The sequence below is a fragment of the Lissotriton vulgaris genome, chromosome 8 (assembly GCF_964263255.1).
Source record: "Lissotriton vulgaris chromosome 8, aLisVul1.2, whole genome shotgun sequence".
NCBI lineage: Eukaryota > Metazoa > Chordata > Amphibia > Caudata > Salamandridae > Lissotriton > Lissotriton vulgaris.
The window spans coordinates 1,330,511,734-1,330,535,438 of record NC_141696.1 but is presented as its reverse complement, the minus strand read 5'-3'; the positions used below and the strand labels follow the sequence as shown (position 1 = coordinate 1,330,535,438).

Genomic DNA, 23,705 nt, shown 5'->3' with positions numbered 1-23,705 from the left:
CATGATGCCAGGCATTGCCTGTTTACTTTGTTTTCCAAGGTGCTATTGTTTGGGGGTCTGTTAGACCTGGCACCTTGGCGTGGGTCTCCCTTCCACATTCTGTTGCTGTGCCTCATATGTTTTTGCTCGTGTTAGATGCTCAGAGCACTGTTCCACTGCCAACCAGTGCCACATTGCAAGTGCTCCCTGTGTAAATTGCTATATCTTTGGATTCCATGATTGGCTTATTTGGTTTACTGGCAGACCCTAGTGCAGTGCACCAGGAGTGCTCAGGGCTTGTAAATACAAATTCTGCTGGTGGGCTTGCAGCACTGGTTGTGCCACCCACAAAAGCAACCTTGTAAAATGTGCCTAAGGTCTGCCATTGCAGAGCCTGCGTGCAGTCTGATACTGTCATGCTGACTGGGCAAGTGCACCCACTTGCCAGTCCCTAAACATTCCCTTACCTTCATGTTAGTCACCCCTATGGTAGGCCCAAGGGCAGGGTGCATTGTAAGTATGAGGTAGGACAAGCCCTGATGTGTGTGGCATGTCCTAATATAATATTACAGCCATTTTCGTTTTTCACAATTGCAAGGTTACCTGTTCTCCATAGGCCAGAATTGGCTGTTAGAATTATTACATTCTATAATCCTAACAGACTCAGGGAACATGGTAGAAATTCAAGTTTCGTATGCCGAACTTAGAATGATAAAATACATCTTTTAGTAAAGTTTATTTTAATATTCTGTATTTGCAAATACCACTTTTAGAAAGTAGGTATTTGCTTGCCTAACCTGTCCAGGCTTGCCTCTGCTAGGATGTGTATCTGCTGTATGGTTTCTGTGAGTGACAGGGCTGGGGAATTCCAAGGGGCAGAGCTAGGTAGCCCGGTGGTGAATAGAGAGATTTACATCCAGATGGGTGGGAGGAGTGCACCTGGGCTCTGACTAGGAATGTGCCTTTCCACCACAATGCTGGCTCCACCTCCTGTGGAGTGTCTGATGTCTCTATCCTGCTCCCTGAATAGAAAGTCAGAGCAATGTCAACAGAGTGCTCCAGAACTGGTTTAGACTGGGCAAAGACCCCTCAGCCCCAGAGGAACAAAGGATTTAGGGGTGTAAGTATTGGGACCCTGCTCCCACGAAATTAGATCCAGATCAGACAAAGATACTTCAGAAGACTCTGAAGTTACAAGAAGAAACCTCTTCCCGAAGAGATGGAACTGGGAAAGCTGAAGGAGGAATACTGTCCTTGACCTGGGGGATTGGCCTGCAGTGGTTGCCTTGCTGCTGAAGGAGAGGAGAAAGACTTAAAGACTTTATTTTCACTTGTGCAAAAGATCTCCAAGGGCTTGTAAGAGAGCTTGCCCTTGAACAAAGTCACAGGACCAGTGGACTTCACCCGCCTTGAGGAGAGCTGCTGGAAACACTGTTTTCCGTGGCTGCCGAGGCAGGGAGCTGTGTGCGCCTCGTACTATTGACTCGTGTCCTTTAAAGCACCGTACCAAGTCCGTCTGCCTCAATCAATGCGGCTCTGCGCCCAATGACTTGTACCAACGATGTCAACGAGCCGTAGCTCCCACCGTGACTGGCAGACAACGCAGCGTACACCGCTTCACCTCATCGAATCGCACTGGTCGGAACAACGCGTACATTGCCCGGGATCTCAAGTCTAGGATCGCACCTGGAGTTGGGTACGCTTCACACGTCCGGGTCATACTGCCCACCTCGCACCGCGTTCATAAGACTGTAAGACACCGGCTTCCAAGGTACGGCTCGTACGCCGCAACGTAAACTGAATGAACGGCACCAAGCACCGTCCCCTTTTTACATCGCACCGTTGATGCCGGATGCATCTAGATAAGGTACTGTGTACGACTCGCACAACATTCTGAACGCATCAGACCCAAGCATCCGCTGCGCTTGCCAGACTCTTTGTGTTCTTTTCATCACCGGGAGAGCCGGACAAGGGTACGAATCACACAGAACTCTAAAAATGAGCATTTTAACAAGAACTCTTTATTTCTGATATTATTGTGGATTATTTTTGTCGTTATTTGGTCTTGTGCTAATTCTTTATATAAAAGCTAACTATTTTTGATATACTACCAGTGTGGTGTCCATTTTAAGTGTTGTCACTTGATTACTGTATGTGTTCACAAATGCTTTACACACTGCCTCTGAGATAAGCCTTACTGCTCGTGCCAAGCTACCAAGGGGGTGAGCAGGGGTTATTTTGGGAGTGTACCCCCTTACCCTGACTAGAGGAGAGGGTCCCTATTTGCCACAAGTACCTACCTGTGCCAACTAGCGACCCCCAATTCTAACAGGGTCTGTGTAACTCCATTCCCTGCCCGTGCAACTCGCGGTTGGCGCCGTACTTTGGATTTGTGCCTGTCATGACATTATGTTAGCCCAGGTAGAGCTATTTTGTTTCTACATTTCTATTTTTGAAGCGACCAGTTTTTACCTAGTAACTTGATACATGTATTTTGGATTTTTGTTGTTTTGGTCTTGTTTGGTTTGGATAACGATACCTTATTTTTCAAAACTAGCGTGGTGTCCATTTGTCGTGTTTTCACTGTGTTACTATGTCTTTGGGCACAAATACTTTACACATTGCTTTTGGGATTAGCCTGTCTGCTCTTGCCAAGCTACCAAGCGGGTGAGCAGGGGTTAACTAAAGTGTGTAACTCACTTACCCTGACTCGAAGAAAGGGTCCTTACTTGGACAAAGGTGCATACCTCTGCCAATTAGAGACCTCCCTTTCTAAAAATAGGTAAAACATATTGTCGTTAACTACGCCAATAGCTCTAACTCTTGCAAATGCGAGACCTATTGCATTGCAAATGCTTGTTATTACCTTGATAGCATCTCAGTCACTGGGTGAGCTAAATCATGCAGTTGACCAATCCAACTCCTGAAGCTCATGAGATACATTGCCCAGGCTATAGTAATGGAAGGGAATCACATCATCTAAAAAAGGCCACCATGTCACCATGATCACAGCAATGTGTGGTAAATGTACAACATTTGTCTAATTTGTGTGAGAAAAAACCTGACTAAGGGAGTGCCAAAATTGTGGCATTAAATGCTGCTTTCCTGTTGTGTGTATATTTGTACTTTTACCACCTGCCAATTTGTGCCTGTGCTCAGTGCTCATCAGGAGTTTTTTGTTCTTTGTCTACCCTAAAATGTGAGCATATGCTTAGTGCTCTTTTGTATTCAGAGAGTGAGCTGTGACATGGTTGACACTGAGCAGAGAGACACTGTCAACTCATGAAGCACTAGCTAGTAGGTGCCGGGATCCTCTTACTGCCCACACAGACTGAAAGACAGTACTCCAGTTTAGCTGGCCTGAGGACACAGTATCATAGGAGGACTGTGAGCCCTCATGTTTGCATGGCAGTGCACTTTTATGGAAGGCGAGTTACTACAAAAGTACCTTGTGTATATTAGCAGGTTTGATTTTATTCTCGGTTTGGCCTGCAGGGCTAGACAGTGCAGTTTGAAGAGTGGCCTTCTCTCAGCAAAGCAGGTGAGGAGAGATTATGAGGTCACTGTTCCGGGTTAGGAGGATGCCAAGTGCAGGTCCTACTCCCATCCTTTCAGATGGGTAATGCTTCTCTCTTCTTACAGTGGTGGTTTTCATAGGATGTGCTGCGGGCGGGGCAGGGGAGGGCAAGGGTAGGGCTAGTAAACTCGGGCATACGACGGAACGGAGGATTACTTTCCTCCGTTCCGTCGTATTTCTGAGTTTACTACCCCCCACCCTGCTTTTGCCCCGCCGCACCTCACTGCCCCACAGCACATCCTATGCGAGCCGCCACTATCTTCTAACCTGCCTTTGTCTTTTAATCCTTGTATTTGGATACATTTATGAATGGGGCTGAAAAGCGATCATTGTCTCAGAATTCAGAGTTCCTGAAGCTGCAGGTCAGACTGAATGTAAGTCTGCCACCAGCATCTCCTCTCTACCAACCAAAGCGAGACCTGTGGCAGCACGGGGCCAAGTGATAGCAGTCACACACTACTCATACAGCCCTCACAGAGTAGCAGTCTCACACTGCCAACAGCAGTCTCACACGTGTCGTTGAATAGTAATCACAAACTACCAAACGCACTCTTAAATCCCTCAAACTAGAAGTCACACTCTAATCACAGAACACTCACAGATTAGCATTCACTTTTTCAACCACTTTTGAGATTTGTAATTATTTTTGCTCCTTGTGCAAAGTGAATATTGCTATTGTTTAAAATCACAAATATCATCAAACATATGGAGTAAAGATATGTTCTAATAAAATAATTTATTGTTTCTTAACAAATACATAAATAAGTTAAATGACTATTAAATATAATAAATTACTTTAGAAACATACACTCAAGAATGTTGTCCTGCATTAAAAAATAAACCTAATTTTCAGCATTGAATTCTAACTTTCTTAAAGGTTGAACCAGTACTGCTTCGAAAGTACTCCTACATCAGTTTTTTTCACATTTTAAAAGATCTTCTCCTTCCATTAGTGAACTTTTTCTGCAGATATCTTAGCATCCTAACCAGCTGGTGTTCTTCAGAGTTCGGGTGACCTTCTTAGACTTCATGTTGAACTCAAACTGCTTATGGCCAATGAAGAAATACAAAAGTCCTGCAAATAAAAAAGAAAAACTATCAGTGCATGGTGTAATGTTTGTGAAAATGATATACTTTAATATCTGTCGGTCAAGAAGAAACATCATTATTTTGCTGAGGTTATCTTCAACTTTTCTAAATTGCCCTTCTATTGACAATATTAACAATCAAAATTAAACCGATCATTGATAAATACTTTAGTAAATAGTGTAAAACAGCAGGGCCCCTTATGTTTGACCAAGAAATTGTTTCTTGGTCTTGCTGTTTCATTATACGTTATATTGAGAGGCTGTCATCGCATGTTTAGTACTGGCTAAATAAGTAGACATAACAGAACCCATATCAAGACCATATTGTTTTGCATTGTATTTGTTGCATTTAAATTGTGCAACATGGCTCTCAGAAGCACACAAGGGCATTTGTGGACTGGTGGCATGCTTCTTGGTGGCAGTGCTTGGATGGAAGAGCATGTGTCTGTCATGTATGCCTGTGCGAGTAGTGGTTTGACGTTGTGTGTGAAGACCAGAGTTGAAATCTTGTCCTGTTTGTGTCACTACAGCTTGGTGAGTAGTAAACATAGCAATACAACTGTTGTGCTTTAAGATGACATTGTACTGATGGAGAGAAAATGCAGGAGTGTTGGGTGTCCTCCTATGTCGGAAGTACTTTGGTGCTGTGTGTTTATGTCAGGGACTGCTCATGTGATTGAACAGGACACTCTGGTTAGGAGATCAACTCTTTGGCACTGCAGATTTCATTCATAGCTGAGAGAACATGACTGACTCCTGGCAGAGTCTATCTCCATAAGCTGGCTGCCTTACTTTACCCTGCCTTGAAGAGTAAGGGAGTTAGGCTTTAAGAAACAATGTGTTTGGAAACACTAGATTGTGCCTGTGCTCTGCTCAGATGGTAATAATGACTTGGGGTTTTAGTGCAGGGAGGAGGGAATAACTTAAGTTAAGAAAGGCAAAAGGTGTTAATTTCTTCTGGTTTAGTACTCTGTTATTGGGCACACATTGTTTAATCAGCAATCAAACATGTTTCTTATCTTGAGTGTGTTTTATCAACCTAGGAGTTTCTTTTTAACCCCGTCCTCACATAGCTGAATTATAAAATATAGTAACACTTATGATATTTCAGTCACACGATCTACCAGTCCAAAGCTTTAACTAAGGGAACTCCTTACCATTATCTTCGAAAACAGCATTAACTTTTTTGCCAATCCCTGGAAAGTCATCTTCTATCCTTCGTGGAGATTCTTTGTCCATGGTCTTTCTGGCTTCATCATAGCTATGGAGCAAATAGTTTACAAGGAATTAGGATCTTCAGTTTGGTGAAACCAATACACATCATTATGTTTTCACAGTATTATTATCATTACTATTACCATCATCATGAGCATCGTCATAATTATGTTTCATCTTTTTTATGTTTAAGTTCACCACCCCTAAGAATAATGATCCATAATTTATCAGCTGGAACTTCCATTAAAGATTTACTGTTACTTATTGTGGGTGTCAGTTTCTAAATGCAACACTGACCTTTCTCTCCACTAGCAAGTTCAGAGCTGATAAATGTATGAATGTTCTAAACTGCAGGAGCCATCTTGTGGAACTACTGCACTGCCCTAAAGTAATGCTTCTGCGCCTTCGGCTCTTCAATGTGGTGCGCAATATTAGATAACCTCTGTAGTGCGGCTGAGCTTGATGGCGCAAGACCGAGTGACCTCAAGTACTTTTGAAAATGCCTTTAGGGACTCCAACAAGCTTGCCACAGTGCACAGTGCTGGTAACAGGTACCACATCTTTGTCAATGGAAGGAAGGGCAGTAGGGAATCTGGTGTGGAACTAGGATGTTAAATTACAGCTAAAATATGGACAACTGTTGGTTGTTGGTTGTTGGGACAAGGCCATGCCTAACAAGAATAAGGAGCCCATTACTCCTCCACCCCACCGAGGGGGCTTAGTTCATCTGTTAGCCTATTTCCTAAGACTTCATGAAGTGAGAGTAGTAGAAAATGTTAACCAGCACAAAGCAGTTTCCCTTGCGTTGAGCATCAGCCTATGGTGTGTTACTTTGGAGGAACCATCATCTGGCCAATGCACTCTCTTCCTTGTATTGTTCCCCATAGCTCAGGTATTGGTCCTTTCCTATTCTCTCTCTAACCATCAGTCTTGGCTAAATTGTATTTCATTCATTTAGATTATTTGCTGAAAACACATAAATATTATTCTCTTTTGCCATCTTCGCCCCTGATATTCAAGCCAAAATCACAAATTGCCTTATTAGGCATGGTGCTGTAACAAATCAACACCCGGTTTCAAAGCATTTGAAGACTTAGCACTTCCCCACATTCTGAACAATATTAGCAACTACTTCCCTTCATCTGCAAAATTCTTTGCCGCACAACTCCACCTTGGTACCACTGTCTTTGTACAGGACATTCTAATTCAAGACCTTCCTACATTGTCCTGTTGGACCCAATGTGATGAGCCATAAACATGCCCAGCTCATCCTCCCACCGAGCAGCACCTTCCCCAATATTAATGTTGTTTATGTTTCTTTAGATTTGTTTCACTCCCAACTCATAAACTCTATCCCATCCACCTCTTGGTTTATAAAGCCACCAACAGATGTCTTGCTGGGTCCTGCATTGTTCACACTACAACATATTTGTTGTTATGTTATATGTTTCCAAGTAAATATAAATAAATGCAGTTTTCATCATAATCACCAGGGCCACCTCTGAAATTTACTGAAAGTACCGAATGACGTCATCAGAACATCACAATCTCACATCCTTACCTCCAGTACTGCTCTCCAACAAAGAAGTATGTTTTCTGTGTGCTTTGAAGATACACGGCTGCGTTGATGTGCTTCACGGTCCTTGGGAAACCAAGTTTGTAGATGCTTTTAGGGTAATTGGGCAGAATGTCAAATCCCTGAAGAGCCCAGTATGTTGATGCTATAAGGAACAAACAATAAAGAATGTTAGCACACCTTTAACTAATTCATTATTACCATTCTTTATGATGTCCCGATTAATCTTGAAAATACAGTAAACTGCATGGTCGTAGGTAGTTAAACCCTTCTCGGTCTGCTTTCAGTTGATAAATTACATTTTCAACCATTGCTTAGTGCACTTGTTGCTATATATACAACACTGTTCACTGAAATTACATTCCACTGGCATGCAGGTGGCAATCACATTGAACCGACAGTTTTTAAGATTTCTTTCTAGGAGCATCATTTTTTAAAGGGTCTGCAGGTCCACTGTGTACGGATCAAGAAGCAAATGAGAAGAATTTGTTTTTTTATGTTAAGCAAATAAAATATAGAGTGATTATCCACCCACAGTACAGAGACTTAATGTAAATCCGTGGACGTTCATATTACAAGTTCCTGATTCGACCCCTAGTTAATGTTTAATATTAAAATGTAAATTACATTACTTGACAGAATATCTCACACTCAAATAATTCGTATTGAGTACTCCTCTAACATGCCACAAAAGACACTTGGAGGCGCTTGATATTGGTCAGGCCTCTTGTACTGTCATGTCTGTTCACGGTCCACACCCGCAGACTGTGGAGACCTGTGGTATATTTCCAGGGGTGGGGTGCGCAGTCAGGCCTGAGACACAGGTGAGAGAAAGTAGCACAAGTGATAAAATAACCCAGAGGGTTAATGCACCTAATTACAGTTGTCTAACCAAGGCCCAAGTTTTTGAGTAATGGCAGGGGCCATTTAAAAGCTCAAACAGCTCAAGGTAAGGTCAGATTTATTGAAGCATAGCATATGAAATTCTGGGGGTTCTAGGTGTGTCAAAGCTATTGCAGACTGATGCACTAAGGGTCATACACCCAGTGGAGAGTAAACATCTAGCGTGTGCACCCTAACTTGTAGTTCATGAATGATGATCATTCCAGGCAACAATAATTTTATTGCTATGGTGCTTCTGCATTGTTTCCCTTCTCAAGTCATGTAGGCTATCAATGCTTCCTTTTATGATGCTGGGGAATGGATTATTGATTGACCCTTCCTTTCACATTATAGATGAATTCTTATCAATTATGCTATTCTCAAAATGATCATATTCTGATAAAGTTGGAATTGTCCCCTGTGTTTGGTTCATCATACGCAACAACACTACAACAACGCCAACCCAACAATGACCCAGAATTTGTTGGATGACTTAGACCTGCAAGGTCCAAAATAGGAGAAGGAAGGCCATTGGGTCAGATTTTAATCAGAGAAAAAAAAAATGACTTCTTAAAGTATTTCATTTAGGTTGATTGCCTGGGCATTTATCTCATTGGGTTATTCTGAAAATGTAAGCACATATGGATCCAAACGACCTTCAATGAACACTTGTGATCTGAGCAAACTGTGGGTTATTGAGAAAGTTAGGTGGAAAATGACCTTCACTACAGCAGGAGCTGTCAAAGGGTTAACGCATGAAGCACATGGACAATCATAAACAATGATGGGGAAATTTTTCAATCTTGAATCAGGCAAAGTATTGATGATTTTCAGCCATTAAAACCAGTGGGTCCCTTTACAGACCAAGATTCTCCATGGTAACAAGAATATGGTGAAAGTGATGACTGAATAGAAATACCTTTGAAGAGGAAAATCTGATCCGTCTCTGGATTTTCATAGGCGGCCTGGATACCAGATGGCAAAGAGGGCCAAAATGTTGAGATTGGATAATTGTAAACCTCTGTTACGGTTGGAACTCTGCGCCAAAAGGAGCTGTTTTGAAAAAATAAAAATATATCAGTCAATTGACATATCAAAATTCTCTACACTGTAAAACAAATCAACATTATTGAGGGCATGTCAGTTTATAGAAAATAATGATATACATTGGGAGAAGTGATACTAGAAATTCCTGCAAATATCTTCATGCTAAAGATGTCACTATGAAGGAAACAGTAGTTGTCTGTGCTTTTTGAGTTAGCCGCAATTATTTTTAGACCTGAACTAGCTTCTCTAGCCCTACTCAATAATGTATAAAGCCAAAACTAGAAATGTTTTTCTTTGCTTCACCTGTCTTTGAAAAGGAGAATTTCTCCACGCAACGTGGTGATGGCATCAAAAACAAGAGTTGGGTCACAGATGGATGGATTGATGGGCGACGAGGTAGTTGTGGTGGTAGATGATACAGTGGTAGTTGGTGTGGTAGCTTCTGGTATTGTTGGAACTGGGTTTGGAGATCCTCCTAATAGAATGAAAAAACATGCATTTCAAAATCAATGTGAAATAATATGCTAAATGAGCTCATGCACATAAAAGACACCTTCTTATAAATCTCACAGTTGCTCACAGTTGCTAGAACATAATAGTTTAAAGAACATATTGACCCTTTCTTGCAAATACATCTTTTTACATTGTAGAAGGAAAATATCATAACATGTAAAGTTAACTTACCATACAGGGCTTGAATGCCATCAACATCATCCTGGGGGAGTTGGAATCGGGCTGGATCAGTATAGGAGTAGGTCGGATACATCAGAGCACTGCGGTCACCAGAATGAGACAAGCCTAATGAATGGCCAAACTCATGGGCAGCCACCAGGAACAAGTTGTATCCTGTGGAACAAATCAAAACAAATATGATGAATATACAGTTCACTAATAGGACATTGTTCAATATTTATTCATTTCTGAATGCAATGAAACAATAGATAGTGAAGCAATAAACCAAAAGCACTTTAAACTAATAACCGATTGAAAGCTGACAAAAAGTTGTGATCTGAAAAACTAATCGGTGAGACAAGTAGTATGTAACCATCAGGTGCTTTGTGGGTCCATGCGGCTTTACCTGGTGTCACTACGGTCTACCAGAGCTTTTCTGAGTTTATATCGCCACACTGAGGTCTGCCAAGTATAACCTGAACTACCAGAACCCACCAGAGCCTAAAGGACATTGTATGCTGCCAGTGCTACCATGGACTACTAACCCCTATCTAAGTATTTGAAGGCCTACCAATGTTTCTAAGGTATACTGGACTGTACTTGACCCTACAATGCTCTACATTACCATTAGAGCCTGTCAGGCTCTCCGTTTAACAAGATAAACAAAAGTACAGCCTAGTTCCTCTCCTTCTACAATAGTGTTGACTAAATGATGCCACTTTAACAGTTACTACAGAGCAGCTTTTTTGTAATGGTGTGTGCTCCCTATTGTGAACAGGGCTTATTGGCACGCTCTTAACTATCTGAACCTGTCAATGTATTATGCAGACAAGTTCTAAGGACATTGAGGTCACTTCCTGAACACCTGAATTCTTGTTTCGTTACCTTACTAGTGGGCATATTAGTTAGTATTTTGCATAAATTCTAAAATTAACAGGGAGACAGATAACTGAGTGTGAGGGATCTTAGTATGGCAGGCACCTCGAGGTGCCTGCCACGGGGTGCCGGGATTAACAGGGTCGACCCCCAAACAGGGGCTGCAGAGGCAAGGGGGCCCAGCTAAGGGTCCCCATACTCGCTCTCAGTCTGGCTTTCCATGTCGGAAAGCTCTGCATGGAAAGCCTCCCGGAGACCGAGCATCATAATCCCAAGGGAGGAAAGTCTGCCCCTTTGAAATTATGGACCGGCATCTGAGTGTCCGACAGGCTCCATGATCCTGTCAGAAGCCAGCCGGAATGACCAGCTGGTTTCAATTCCAACCGGCTGAATAAAAATCAGCTGGTCGGAATTTAAACAGACGAAGAGGCCCGTAAAGCCTCCGACCGCACCCATTTCTGTGTATAATGTTCTGGCTTTATTGAACTCTTTTGAAGCTGAAGTCATTTTCGCATCTTTCCCATGGAAGATGCAAAATAATTTTAAGTAACACTTATATGTTGTTTCCTGCAAATTATTAGACTGTGTGAGCTAATGTTATACCTTTGACAATGAAAACATGAGAATGGGAATGTGGGATCCCACGCTGTGAGCAGTGAAAATGACTAATGTATTAAATAAAATATTCTATGGTCAAGTAATTTTAATAGAGCCATTTTAACCTTTAAGAGGTTATCGATTTTTGAAATAAAGCTTGCTGAATAAATCTCTTTCTACAGATAACTACATAGTCCATACTCATATGTAGGAACATTCAGACATAAAATGTTTTATGTATTAAAAAGTAAAAAAGTAAACCAAAGTATTAATATTTGTTCAAAACTCTAATCCACTAATCGCTGATTCAGACACCGCTCACACCTACCAGTCATAGTGAGACCATATCAGGTTCACATACCTCAGTTTAGCTCCCTCAGTATGACAAAGGGCGGGAGAACAAGAAAGCACTTTATATGTGGAATGCAGACTCATTCACAATCAATTCCTTGTCTATTTAATAGTAAAATGTTTTGTTTTTTAAATGCTTTGTTTAGGGTAGAGTTTTTGTTCCTCTGATTCAATTGCTTTATAATATTAAATTGCTTTAATATTATAAGAAAGATGTATATGAAAGCAGTGCAATAACAAATATGCAAAGGAGAATGGAAATGTGAGGACACAGATGGCACTATGATGAAAGTATGACTATGTATTTGACCTCGATGGGGATCACAGCAGCATGGAACACCGGGCTAGATCCCGAGTTAATGGTTTATGATCATTTACAAGCGAGGCAGGGTATATATAGGATCCTATAATGTGGAGTGAGGTAGTGTCATTTGAAGATACAGGTCTTTCATGTCTCTGTGAACTGCATGTGGGTAGCAAAGTCATTTCTTTTGTAATTGGCAAAGCACTTTATGATTTTCCTCAAGGGGGCATTGACTAAAACTGACCTATTCATCGGGTGTTGATTTCCCCTTTCTATTTTGTTACTCATGACGACCCTCACATAAGTATCACTCATTCAATGACACTTGAATGAGATTCAGAGAATGGTTTCATGTATGTGAACACCTACCGGCCGACCCTGCGGTCCAGGATTCGTCTTCATCAAAGTGCGCATCGCCACCAATTGAATTCCCAGGTGCAAAGGCGTGGGCCAGAGTTCCATGAGGTCCATCAAATGGGTAGAAATCACCATGCACTAAAAGAGTAAATGGCAAATTAGAAAAATCGCCAGGAATAGAAAGCTAAGGAAAATGAGAAGCAAGGGAGACCTCCCTAGGATGACTGCAGCACATTGATTCATCCTTACCTCCTGCTCCAAAGGAGATCTGGATATCAGCCGTCCCCTCGTAGATACGGCTAAAGGTCAGTGGGGTCACATCACTCCAGACTTGGAAAGCTCTCTGGATCGCTCTATCTACATCAGCCTCATGCATGTCAGGTGTGTGGTTCAAAATTCTTTAAAACAATATGAAACATCAATATTAGTGGTGCCTGTGTGCATTGGGAACAATAGTATATACTGTCATCTAAAACATGTTTTCTATCATGTTACCTGTATGTCAAAGATGTTGTTCTCCAGGTAGGGCGGCCACCAAAATGACTGTATTCGGCCGCATCAGCAACTCCACAGCGGGGCTTTTGCATCACTTCCAGTGTGTTGGAATCCAACTTCCCAGTCACCTCCAGCCCAAAAAACGCCTGCATTTCTTGAAGTTTTTCAGAGAACGGGTTGTGCTTTTTTCGCGTAATAGGTGTCCCATCTTCATTGAGGTTGTAGAATTTCTTTAAATATTCCTGAAATTAATACAAATAAACAATTTAGTAAATTAGTTTGCAAAAAACACAAAGGAATGTCGGCAACCTCCCAATTGCCACTTGTTTCTTTACATCTCAATGAGGCATATCCTGGAACTCATTGAAGATGAATGGCTTTGTTTCTACTGTTACATAGAAGATGTCTCTCCAGTCTTTCTATGGAGAGATTTCTGCAGTGTCAGCGGGCCTAGGTTTCGTGGAACAAATGTTTGCGAGACAGTAGGCTGAGATTGTATGTTACAAAACAGAACCTTGGCCTCATCTGGGATGCAGGCCTGAGCTTAAATACTCCGATTGCGACACTTGTACACAGTACATTATCAGACTAGGCAGCCATATTGACTTCTGCAGTTTATCACCACAGAGCAATTTCTGCCTGAGGCAAGGGCCTCCTTCCAATTTAGAAAGTAATTTCTTGTAGGTCTTCAGCAAAGTACAGACAGAACCAGACCAGTATCTGAACAGTGGTCGCAGAAAAGAGCGACATTCAAGATGTTACCACCAAGGTTGGACTAGGAAGCTAGATTCAGCAGTGGAAAACACACAAATAATTGCTTTTTACTACAACGACTGCAGTGACCGAGCCTAGCATGCAGTGAACGAGGCTAGTGACCATCTCTGGGGTAGTGTGGCAACCAATTATACATTTTACAAGACAATTTTCCAAATAAAAATGCTGAAAAGCCTCCACCCTTAGAGGTAGTTTTGATGAATAAACACATGGGGATGTTGCAATGCTTTAAGCTCAAGTACAGTACCAAAGAGCATCATTTATCTGCAGCAGTAAACAATATAGATGACTCTAACAAACCCTCCTGGTGCTCTCTCAGAACTGTTTTCAGGGATAAATGGGTCTGAGAAGCCTCAACCCTCCCAGTCCTAAAACCACTCAATTGTTCCCAAGCCTACTAGGATGTTTCTACTTGTCTCATATAGCAAGACCACCCCAGGTTACATCTCAGCTACAGTGCAACAGTGTATACCTGCTGGAATCTGAAGTTAAGTGACCTTCAATAAAGTCACTGATATATTCCTCCTGGGTAATGTGTGCTTCTGACTCTCACTCAATTCTTATGGCATGTGCCTGCTTAGTTCTTCAGTCCTGTGACTCTATTGAAATCTAATAGTATATTCCTGCTTGGGTTCTACAGTACAGTGACCTAAACAGATTCCCCCACGAGCTTTCAACGTAGAGGAGAGTGGCCTGTATGTATCAAGTCACGAGTGGACAGGGTGTCCTCTCTAGTGATAATCTGGGTTGCCATAATTTACTAGCCTTTAGCAAATGTCTAATGAAGTTTTTGGTAGCCTACTCTTTGCCCTTGAGCCTTTGGTGACTCTGGCGTCCAGGCAGCCATTCGAAGGTACAAGACATCTGCTTCATCTCAGCACATGATGTGGTGTAAACATACCAAACAATGTGGTATGTTTGATTCATGCCTGAAAATGTTTTCTGCCTTCCGTAATGAAGTAATGCCTGCTGCCTTCCAAGCGCCAACAGACATGTTCTGCTCTTCCTTGTAATACGAGGAGCCGCCTCTCAGCTTACTGCTATGACATTTTTATATACCCCAGGGCCATATTTCCTAGTTCTCTTTAACTTCTCATGCCTCTTCATTTCTTGCTAATCGGGAACGGAGAGCAATTACAAACCTGCAGCAAAACAAACGGTTTTGCATTTAGTTTTAATTTTTCTCGTTTCCACATAATTTTTACGCTCTTTGCTAATAGTAGAACTTTATTATACTGTACTTTAAATAGCGTCTATCCCCCTAAAAAGGCGACAAATCAACGTTTACTTCACATTTAAGGTTGGTACATTAAAATATATATTCATCCATATTTTATTAACTGACAAACCTCCAACACTAAGGGATTAAAGCTTCAACCAAAAAATGTTATTACATGCAACATGCAGAACAGAATTTAGCATTTCTTGCAAAATGTTGTTTTCAAGAGTCGATAAGTTGAAAATAAACTATCCTACAAGGTTTACCGCAGAACCAAAACATTCTATTATGGGATTTTAACTCTTCCTTTATGCAGACTGGGATTCTGCTGGACTCAGTTCATGGACTGAAGTCTGTCCCAGGACTCACCTCTGCCAGCTGTTGACTTTCATCCGGGTCTTCGGTTACAGGCGCTGCAGGGAAGGCATATGTGTGCAGCACACACAGGAGCACCAGCAGCGACAGGGACTTCATTCTTCTCTTCTGCTGGCCCTCCCTCTGCTCAGTGAAAGGTCTCTCTTCGGGTTCTCTGCCTCTCCATCTCGCTGCCCCCTTTTATACAGTCCTGTGAGCGCCCCCCAGTCACCTGCATGAGTCACTCTTTACAACTTGCACCAAATGCAAGTCAAAACACATCCAGAGGGTTGCGTCATCTGTCTGTTTGGTAAATCCCTCAATGTAGCAATCCATCCTGTAAAATTATTCGTAGTCAGGAAGAGGTTTAAAAAAGTAAAGGAAACTTTTTTTTAAACTATGAATTCTGTTAAAAAAAATAGTCTTTTGCAAATCGCACTTTGGAACGCGTTATTTGTCATATTCCTGTACCAGCAATAATGAATATGGGAATGGCTTTAAGATAATGACTGCTATATCAATTAAAAAGAAAACTATTGGCTTGAATTCTGAAAGAAGGCCACTGTCCTGTTGTCCAAGGAATGTCCCTACTCAAGCCTTTAGTTTTATTTATATTTTCATTAAAAATATGTATATATATATATATATATATTCACTGAAAAAACCATAGGTTATAGACCATATATAGTTAGGAATTAGCATTTACAAAACCTTAATTTACTCGCACAAAACCATTGAAATTCGCATATATAGTTAGTTGCGCTAACTATATATCGCGCACCCGCAATCCACTGCTGATGATGTCACATATTACATCATTCATGACATGGTCAGTGACATCACTGATGACATCACTGATGACATCATCCAGTGACTGTATGTTTCTGTAAAGTTAAAATATGTCTTACATATTGAAGAATGAGTGGATGTATAAGTGTCTGGATGAAGGATTTAGTAGGTGCATGACTGACTGTATGAGAGAGTGATTAAATGTGTCTCACTGGGTGCATGGGTTAGTGACTAAACTGTCTTAATTTCTGCATCATTATATCTGTTGTTCTGTAAACTGCTGCATGTGTTGATCAGTAGCTATATGAGTAACTATATGGGTTATTGATTGGTTGCCCAAGTATTTGTTTGGGAGACTGAGTGTGTGTGTGTGGGTGGCTGGGAGGTGTGTGACTCTGTGCATAGATGTGTGAGCAGTTGATTCACTAGATGTATGGGTTCAAAGGTGCATGTGGAAACAGCTGTATGGGTGGTTGACTGTGTGCATGAGTGTATTGGTGAGTGAATGGATATCTCAGTGCTACATGTCAAAGTAAGTACATATGTAAAACACAGTACATGTGAGAGTTGACATATATAAATAACTGTGCATAAGAGCCAGTGAATGTGTGAGTGGCTGTATGGATCATTGTGAACTTGTATCAGTGATTGTATAAGAGAGTAAATATGTGTTAGAATATGTTTCAATAAGTAAGGTGTGTATAACTGTATAGTTGAGGAAATGGAGGTGTGATTGATTCAGTGCATGACTGACTAGGTGTGTGAGTAACTCCATGGATGAGTGATAGTCTGTGAGTGTCTGTTTACTCTGAATGTATCTAAGGTTATATTAGAGTCTGAAGAGGTTGATCGTATTATCACATGATTGATGTCATCAGTGATGTCATCAGTGATGTCATTTGGGTTGTCATCAGTGATGTCATCAGTGATGTCACTGACCATGTCATGAATGATGTAATATGTGACATCATCAGCAGTGGATTGCGGGTGCGCGATATATAGTTAGCGCAACTAACTATATATGCGAATTTCAATGGTTTTGTGCGAGTAAATTAAGGTTTTGTAAATGCTAATTCCTAACTATATATGGTCTATAACCTATGGTCTTTTCAGTGAATTTCAATGGTTTTTTAATAGCAAATATGAAAAGCTGTAAAATGTCAAGTACGTGGTAGGTAAAAACATTTTCGTATTTATGCACGCTGATGTGCTTTGAACGCTGCCCCCCCCTCCTCTTTTCTTTTAAAAATTCGAAGAAACAAAAAGTATTCCCTTCCATAAATAACCCAAGACTTTTATTTTGTTATAGCAAGGGAACGAAATAGAGAATAAACTATAGTTGGTCACCATTGGGTTTAAAGAAGGGATGGTTCTTCACCAGATTAGATATTTACCCAGACCCTCATTCTCCAATGTGATGAACTAGGCTAAAATTCTTCTGGTGCCTGCACCCTGTCACAGAATATCACCCTAAAACATGGAATCTCCCAAACACCAGATTGAGTTGAACCCCACAGTAAGCCTTATTTCTTCAGGGCCTCAGAATTTCTTTTGCTTTGCTCATGGAAATTGTGGGATATAGGAGAGATAAGGTGTCACCATTTAGAAAGGGTAGTATTTAAATTTGCATATCAATTATGTTAAACCTTTTAGACATATGATATGCTAGCTTGAACTTATGCTTTACATTTGAAGCCGAATTCAACAGCTTAAGTAAGTAGGTTTTCGTAGTTGTAACTTTAAAGGGTGATCTAGCAAGCTGTAAAGATTTTCTAAAACAGTGGAGCGTATTTAGTTTTTTAATGTACATGTTTATGAAACAATTACACAAATGAAACATTTGTGAGTTTTAAATTTCCGGAGAAGTATAATTCACCAATAGCTTTCTCTGTAGATGTTTTTCCATTAACAATCCCAGTTCCATCACCCGCCCAGGATATCACTACTGTTAGTTGTCATTGTTGCTTCTGTTTTAATAAAAAATGTTTTAAGGTGTTTACTGTTTTTGTTGCGATGTATATATTTATAAGTTATTAAAGTGTTATAATCCTACTAATTTTTTATCGATTATTGCTCTTTGAGATATTCCCTGTCTACAAACAGAGAAGAATAGGAATATTCTGTCTCCCTTTGCAGATAGTGAAGGATAGGTAATGCGGACTTTTGTCCCCCGTTGTAATCCGTCATGCCTGTTTTTCTCCCCACTGATTGATTGATTGGCTGGACATTTATTGTTCAAGGAATAGTTCTTTCGAGGTATTCTCTGTTTGCAAATAACGTGGAATAGAAATATTCTGTCTAGTCTTTGCAAGTAGTGAAGGGTGGGTAATGCGGACCTTTGTCCCCCGTTGTAATCTGTCATGCCCATCTACTCCCCACTGATTGATAAACTAGTTCCACCCGGACCATTTATTAGAGGTACATCATCTGGCTCAACCGGAGGGTACCCCTAATAAAGAAGACATATGTAAAATACGAAGTAATCACTGTATCCTGTTAAACAGAAACTTTAGCATGAAACACACTTGAAAAGGAAGGGAAAGAAATCGAACAAAATCAGTAGGCCACTGATGAGTTTTTGACTTTGCTAGAAATAAGAAACATGAAAGTGGTGAGAGAAGCCAAGCTTGACGTTACGGCAGCCACGAGGTAGCTAGGCTCCGCCACCCCCCCCACTGCTCCAAGCATGTCTGTCCCACCGCCCGCCACGCCCAATAACGGTAACATGAAATAGATACAAATCAGCAGATACCTACCCCCATTCCGGAAACTCCCGAAGTGCAACAGGTTCGCGGCTAGGCCCATCCGGAAGACGAGGCCTTCGGCACGTGTAGGGCGGGTCCTGCTGGCAGTCGTCGGCCGGGGAGGTCGTCGCGTAAGGTGGGCCAGGAGAGGAGCCGAGGCCGACGGGATCCCTTGTCCCATCCTCTTCTTTCTTCAATAATAGCTGCGACAACGGGGGGGGGGTGTCTTGCACATGCCACCGACCCCCCCCTCCCCTCGTATCTCCTGGTCTGGCCCCGGCTTGGTATGAGCTCCCCGTTCGGTCCTGAAGCGGCGCCCTGCAGGCCACGTGGGGGGGGATGTCTTGCCTCTGCCTCCGACCCCCCCCCCCTCTTATCGCCTGGTCCGGACATCACGGATATCAATGCCAGGTGTCGGCGTGGGGTGCGCTGGGAGGGAGAGGCGGCGCGAACGAGCCTCTCCCACCCCCCCAGGTGGGGGCCCCTCAGCTGCACCCCCAACACTCCACTCACCCAACAAAAGGTCTTGTTCACTATTGCGAGGCAATGATGCTCCGCTCACCCAGCGGGGGTCTCGTCCACTGTTGCGGTGCAACGGCGCTTCTGAGTTCAGCTAGAAAATGAGTCCTGCGTCCAGAAACGTTCTCCTCGACTTTGAAGATTCTATAAGAGCCACGGGGGCCCCCGACCCCCGCAGATACCCCCAATGGGGAATGACTGCCATGATCACCCACGGAACGACCACGACGTAGCCGCGGGACGTCGGCGCGCTCATGCCGGTGCTGGCCTCAGTCTTGAAATGACCAAAATCCTGCAAGACTACCAACTTGATCAGTTCCGGTGGGACACCAGTATGACCCGGTAGGAGAGATTGTTGCCTCCCACCCCACTTTGACTGATGGTTCATGTCGCCAGTCCCCTCTGCTACCCTTCAACGAAAATTTTTGGACTGCCGAAAGAGGTCCCGGTCCAACCACGAGTTGGTGGAGACATTTTGACTATACTTGGACCTTCCTGACCTCACCCAAAATGGCGCCGGTACAAATGAAACTCTCAACTCCTTGTTGTGCCCCGATTGCTCAGCCTTGATATCATGAGATATGTATGCAGATTTTAGCACATGAATTGATATGGGATAAGACTGATTAAATGTTCGGACAATGAATTGATCCGGGATGGGTATTGATTATACGTTCGAACAATGAATTGACATGGGACGGGTACTGATTACACGTTCGGACAATGAATTGATATTAAGTTCTAATGCATCATTGATTACTGTATTTATGAAGGTTCGAACTGTCGACACTTTTGGTACTTGCTCACAATGAATTATCGATATGATTTTGTTGCACTTGTCGCACTTTTTACTATGAAATCAACGACCACTGACTCTGTTATGTTTTCCACAAATAAATACCCCCCCCCCCCCCCATTTACAGTTCCAGCCTGCTCCGTGGCCGGCCCACGGGGTTGTAGGCCCGTATTTGTGCACCAACATTTTTATTAAAGGTTTTTGAAAAAGCAAACGTAGTTGTAACGCGTAGATTGGTAAGTTTTGAATAAATGGCCACTGTTTCCGATAAAAAAAAAAAAAAAAGCAGGTGAAATGAAGCAGCTCGATTAGTTAAGGGTTAAAAAGTATAGTACGCAGAAACATTGCAAATATGAATGGTCCAGGTTTGTTGTATGTGCTTTTCATATTTTTGTACAGCATAAAGCAATCGATAAAGTTCCTGGTATTTAGCCTCTACTTTATATGCTACCTGTATCAGGGAAGTTGTTTTAAATGCCCCTAAGCCACCCCGAAGGAATGTCACCTGGCCCCCCTAGTACGAACGAAAACGACCCCGTACCACTGTAGGTTATCTCTCTTCCTCAAAGGAGAGCACGAGCTCGCCCCCACTTTACACCGACTGCCCTTTGTTTTGACCCTCCCCTGCACACGATCCGTAATGCCACACTTGGGCGACCTATGCTATCCACAGGCCTCCGATAATTATCTCTCCCACATTACCGGTCCCCCCTGGGCTTAAACGCCGAGATGGTAGGGACTGCATCCCGTGGAGATAGGCCGAATATGTAGTAAGTAAAAGCCTTATCGGGTTTATGCACGCTGATGTGTTTTAAACGCTGCCCCCGCCCCTTCTTTTTCCCTCTTTTCTGCAGGTCACTTCGGAACGTCGATTAAAGTATGGAAAAATGGTGACTTAATGGCCCATGCATGAGAGAGAGAGCGGGGGTGACCAGTGCATGGGGGAGATGCTTGCGAGGGTGGGGAGCCATACTGAGGATCGGCGGCGTGCAGAGAGTGGGTCTGGTCAAGGCATCTAAAATGGCTGCCGTGCACGACAAAAGTGTGGCATTGGAAAAAAGGCAAGATGGCGCAGACAATGTTTATCAATAGGGATTAATTTATAACAATTATTTTTAACAATATATTTACTCGCAGTGTCAAAATGGCGGTCAACACTTCCTGATTTCCTTCGGATCGAACGTTAACAGACGTCACGCAGCAAAAAAAAAAAAAAAAACGCTCACGCGCAGCCGCTGGAATACATGTATCAACATATATGAGCATCCTCAGCCACCCTCAGAAAACATAGGGGGTCAGGATACGTCTCCCGTACCCCCTTATACCCATTTCTCACATTGTTTTTCCTCCATCTTGTAATTTAATTAAAACGAAACACAAAATGGCGAATTCCCGTTTCGCGACCCAGTTCGCGAACCGGAAAGCGCTTCTACCGCAAAAAATCAAATTTTTTTTATTTGCCCCACGGGACCCTTTAATAACCCCAACATCATTCCTAGGGGGTCAAGAAGGGTCTACCTTGCCCCCTTTCAATTAAATTCCCCCTTCGTTTTTCTCCTCCTCTTGTCTCTCGATCCTACCGAGAGACAAGATGGCGGCCGTTCCGGACTGTTTAGAATGTTGACAGACACTGGAGAGCCAATCAGCTTCGCTTCGCAAAGTTCCGTAACGCGAAAAGTACGCGAACCGGATCGCTACCCGGGACGCTGTCAGAGATATATCTGTTTTTTAAAACGTTAATTTCTCAAAATCCACTGGAGCACATATATTGAGACCCAGCAAAGGCACATCGGGCTAACAGTCCCTACAATTTTGCCAAGTTTCGTGCAAATCCATTAAGCCGTTCGAGCTAAAAGTGAGGCCAAACGCCCTATGGAAAAATGAATTGGAAAAACGCGTTTTGGGACCCCCCTTTTTTCTCGGCCCTCCCTTGACGAAACCCCCCCAAATTTTCAGGGACTGCTCAGAAACAAAATGTGCCATTTTCCTGAAAATTTCAGCCGATTCCGTCCACAAACGCCAAAGTTATTAGACATAGAATTTTCAAAAGTCCCATAGAGAAAAAATCCTAACTATATATACCTACTGGCTATCGCCAGTAGGTAATATATATATATATATATATATATATATATATATATATATATATATATATATATATATATATATTAAATAGTATGGTTGGGTGTTCATTTCATTAGGGCACCAACATCACTCATTATCCTTACCGGGATGATGATCTATCACATGTACGCGGCGGAGAATATTCTACCTAGTTATTAGAAGTTGTTTAGTAACAAAACTGTATGCAGTGAATGTTAAAAAGTGAATTTTCTCTCATGTCCGGGTTCACAAAGCCCGGCTTTGAAGCATCAGAAGTCTACTGCTTTAGGTTTTCTTCTACTCTTGGAACAGATTTCCAACTTTTGGGGAAGTCACATCAATTTTGGGAGTATTCCTTGAAATCCAGAGGTGTCTAGAGTTTAAGCAGTAATTCTTCTTCCCAAGACACATTCCAAAGTTTCCTACTGTGAGAAACCTGCATGAAGAAATCAAGTGAAAACGCAGCCATTTAACTTCTTTTGGGTCTCACCTAGCGACATAGCACATGCGCTACACTCCTTGGTGAGCCCTATAGTCGTCGATTTTGCTAGCGAAGGGAGGCAGGAGATGGCATGCGCCCTGAAAGGCGTTGTGCACACACAATCACATCTCCTGTCCGTACTCCTAGTCTTTGAGCAGAACGCACGCCATGCGCGCTTTCACTCTCACGGCAACAACGTGTTGTAGGAAGGCTTGTTTCTTGTGTATCCATGGGTACTTCCTGTGTGTATTTCGGTAGGTCAGTTTGGATTTGTATATTTATGCACGTTGGCCTATAAATGTTTACATTTCTGTATGCAGGGTTGGGATAGAGAGGGGTCCAGATGAAGTCTAGATTTGCCCACTATTGTGATCTGGAATCTGTGTTGATTCCTCTGGGTCTCACATCCTGATTTCTCGAGAACAGTTTGTTAAGGGGGGCTTTCTTTCTTCAGCGGCTATGTCAGCACTGATTTAAACATTGCAGACCTGCCAAAACAGCCATTTCATAAATATCCAAGAATCTATTTATAACAGGCTTGAGACCTGAAGGTAACATAGGGATATTCAAAACTTACCGCGTTATCTTGCATGAAAAGCAAATCTGTGATCTAAATGTTACTAACCATGCTTTTTAGTGGACATGTTAACTCTGCTATTGTGTGATGCTACAAACCTGTGATGAGAGACGTCATACAATTCTCCAGCAAGTGCCTTCATTTCTACACCTCCCATTATTGAAACACACAGACTTCTGTGACCCAGCATAGGGAGCTGTGGGGATGTTATTCCTAGCTTAAGGAAACATTCAAACAGCATATGAAATGGGACAGCGAGCAAGTCAGAGGTGTATAGCAAATAAAGATGGCTGCAGATGCTGTCGAATGCGGAGTGTGGTAAATCAGACAATA

At 42.3% G+C, this 23,705-nt stretch overlaps 1 protein-coding gene across 1 annotated transcript; it reads right to left on the bottom strand.

Annotated features, from left to right (window-relative positions):
* Positions 1-4,263: 4,263 nt before the first annotated feature.
* On the bottom strand, positions 4,264-15,543 carry LOC147698684 (matrix metalloproteinase-18-like). The gene is made up of 10 exons (XM_086933487.1): positions 15,379-15,543; positions 13,017-13,258; positions 12,771-12,919; positions 12,534-12,659; positions 10,049-10,210; positions 9,668-9,839; positions 9,237-9,370; positions 7,421-7,580; positions 5,802-5,905; positions 4,264-4,631 (listed from the first exon to the last, which is right to left on the bottom strand). The coding sequence occupies exons 1-10, from the start codon at positions 15,481-15,483 to the stop codon at positions 4,531-4,533; spliced, it is 1,455 nt and encodes a 484-aa protein (XP_086789613.1). The 5' UTR covers positions 15,484-15,543; the 3' UTR covers positions 4,264-4,530.
* Positions 15,544-23,705: the final 8,162 nt, after the last annotated feature.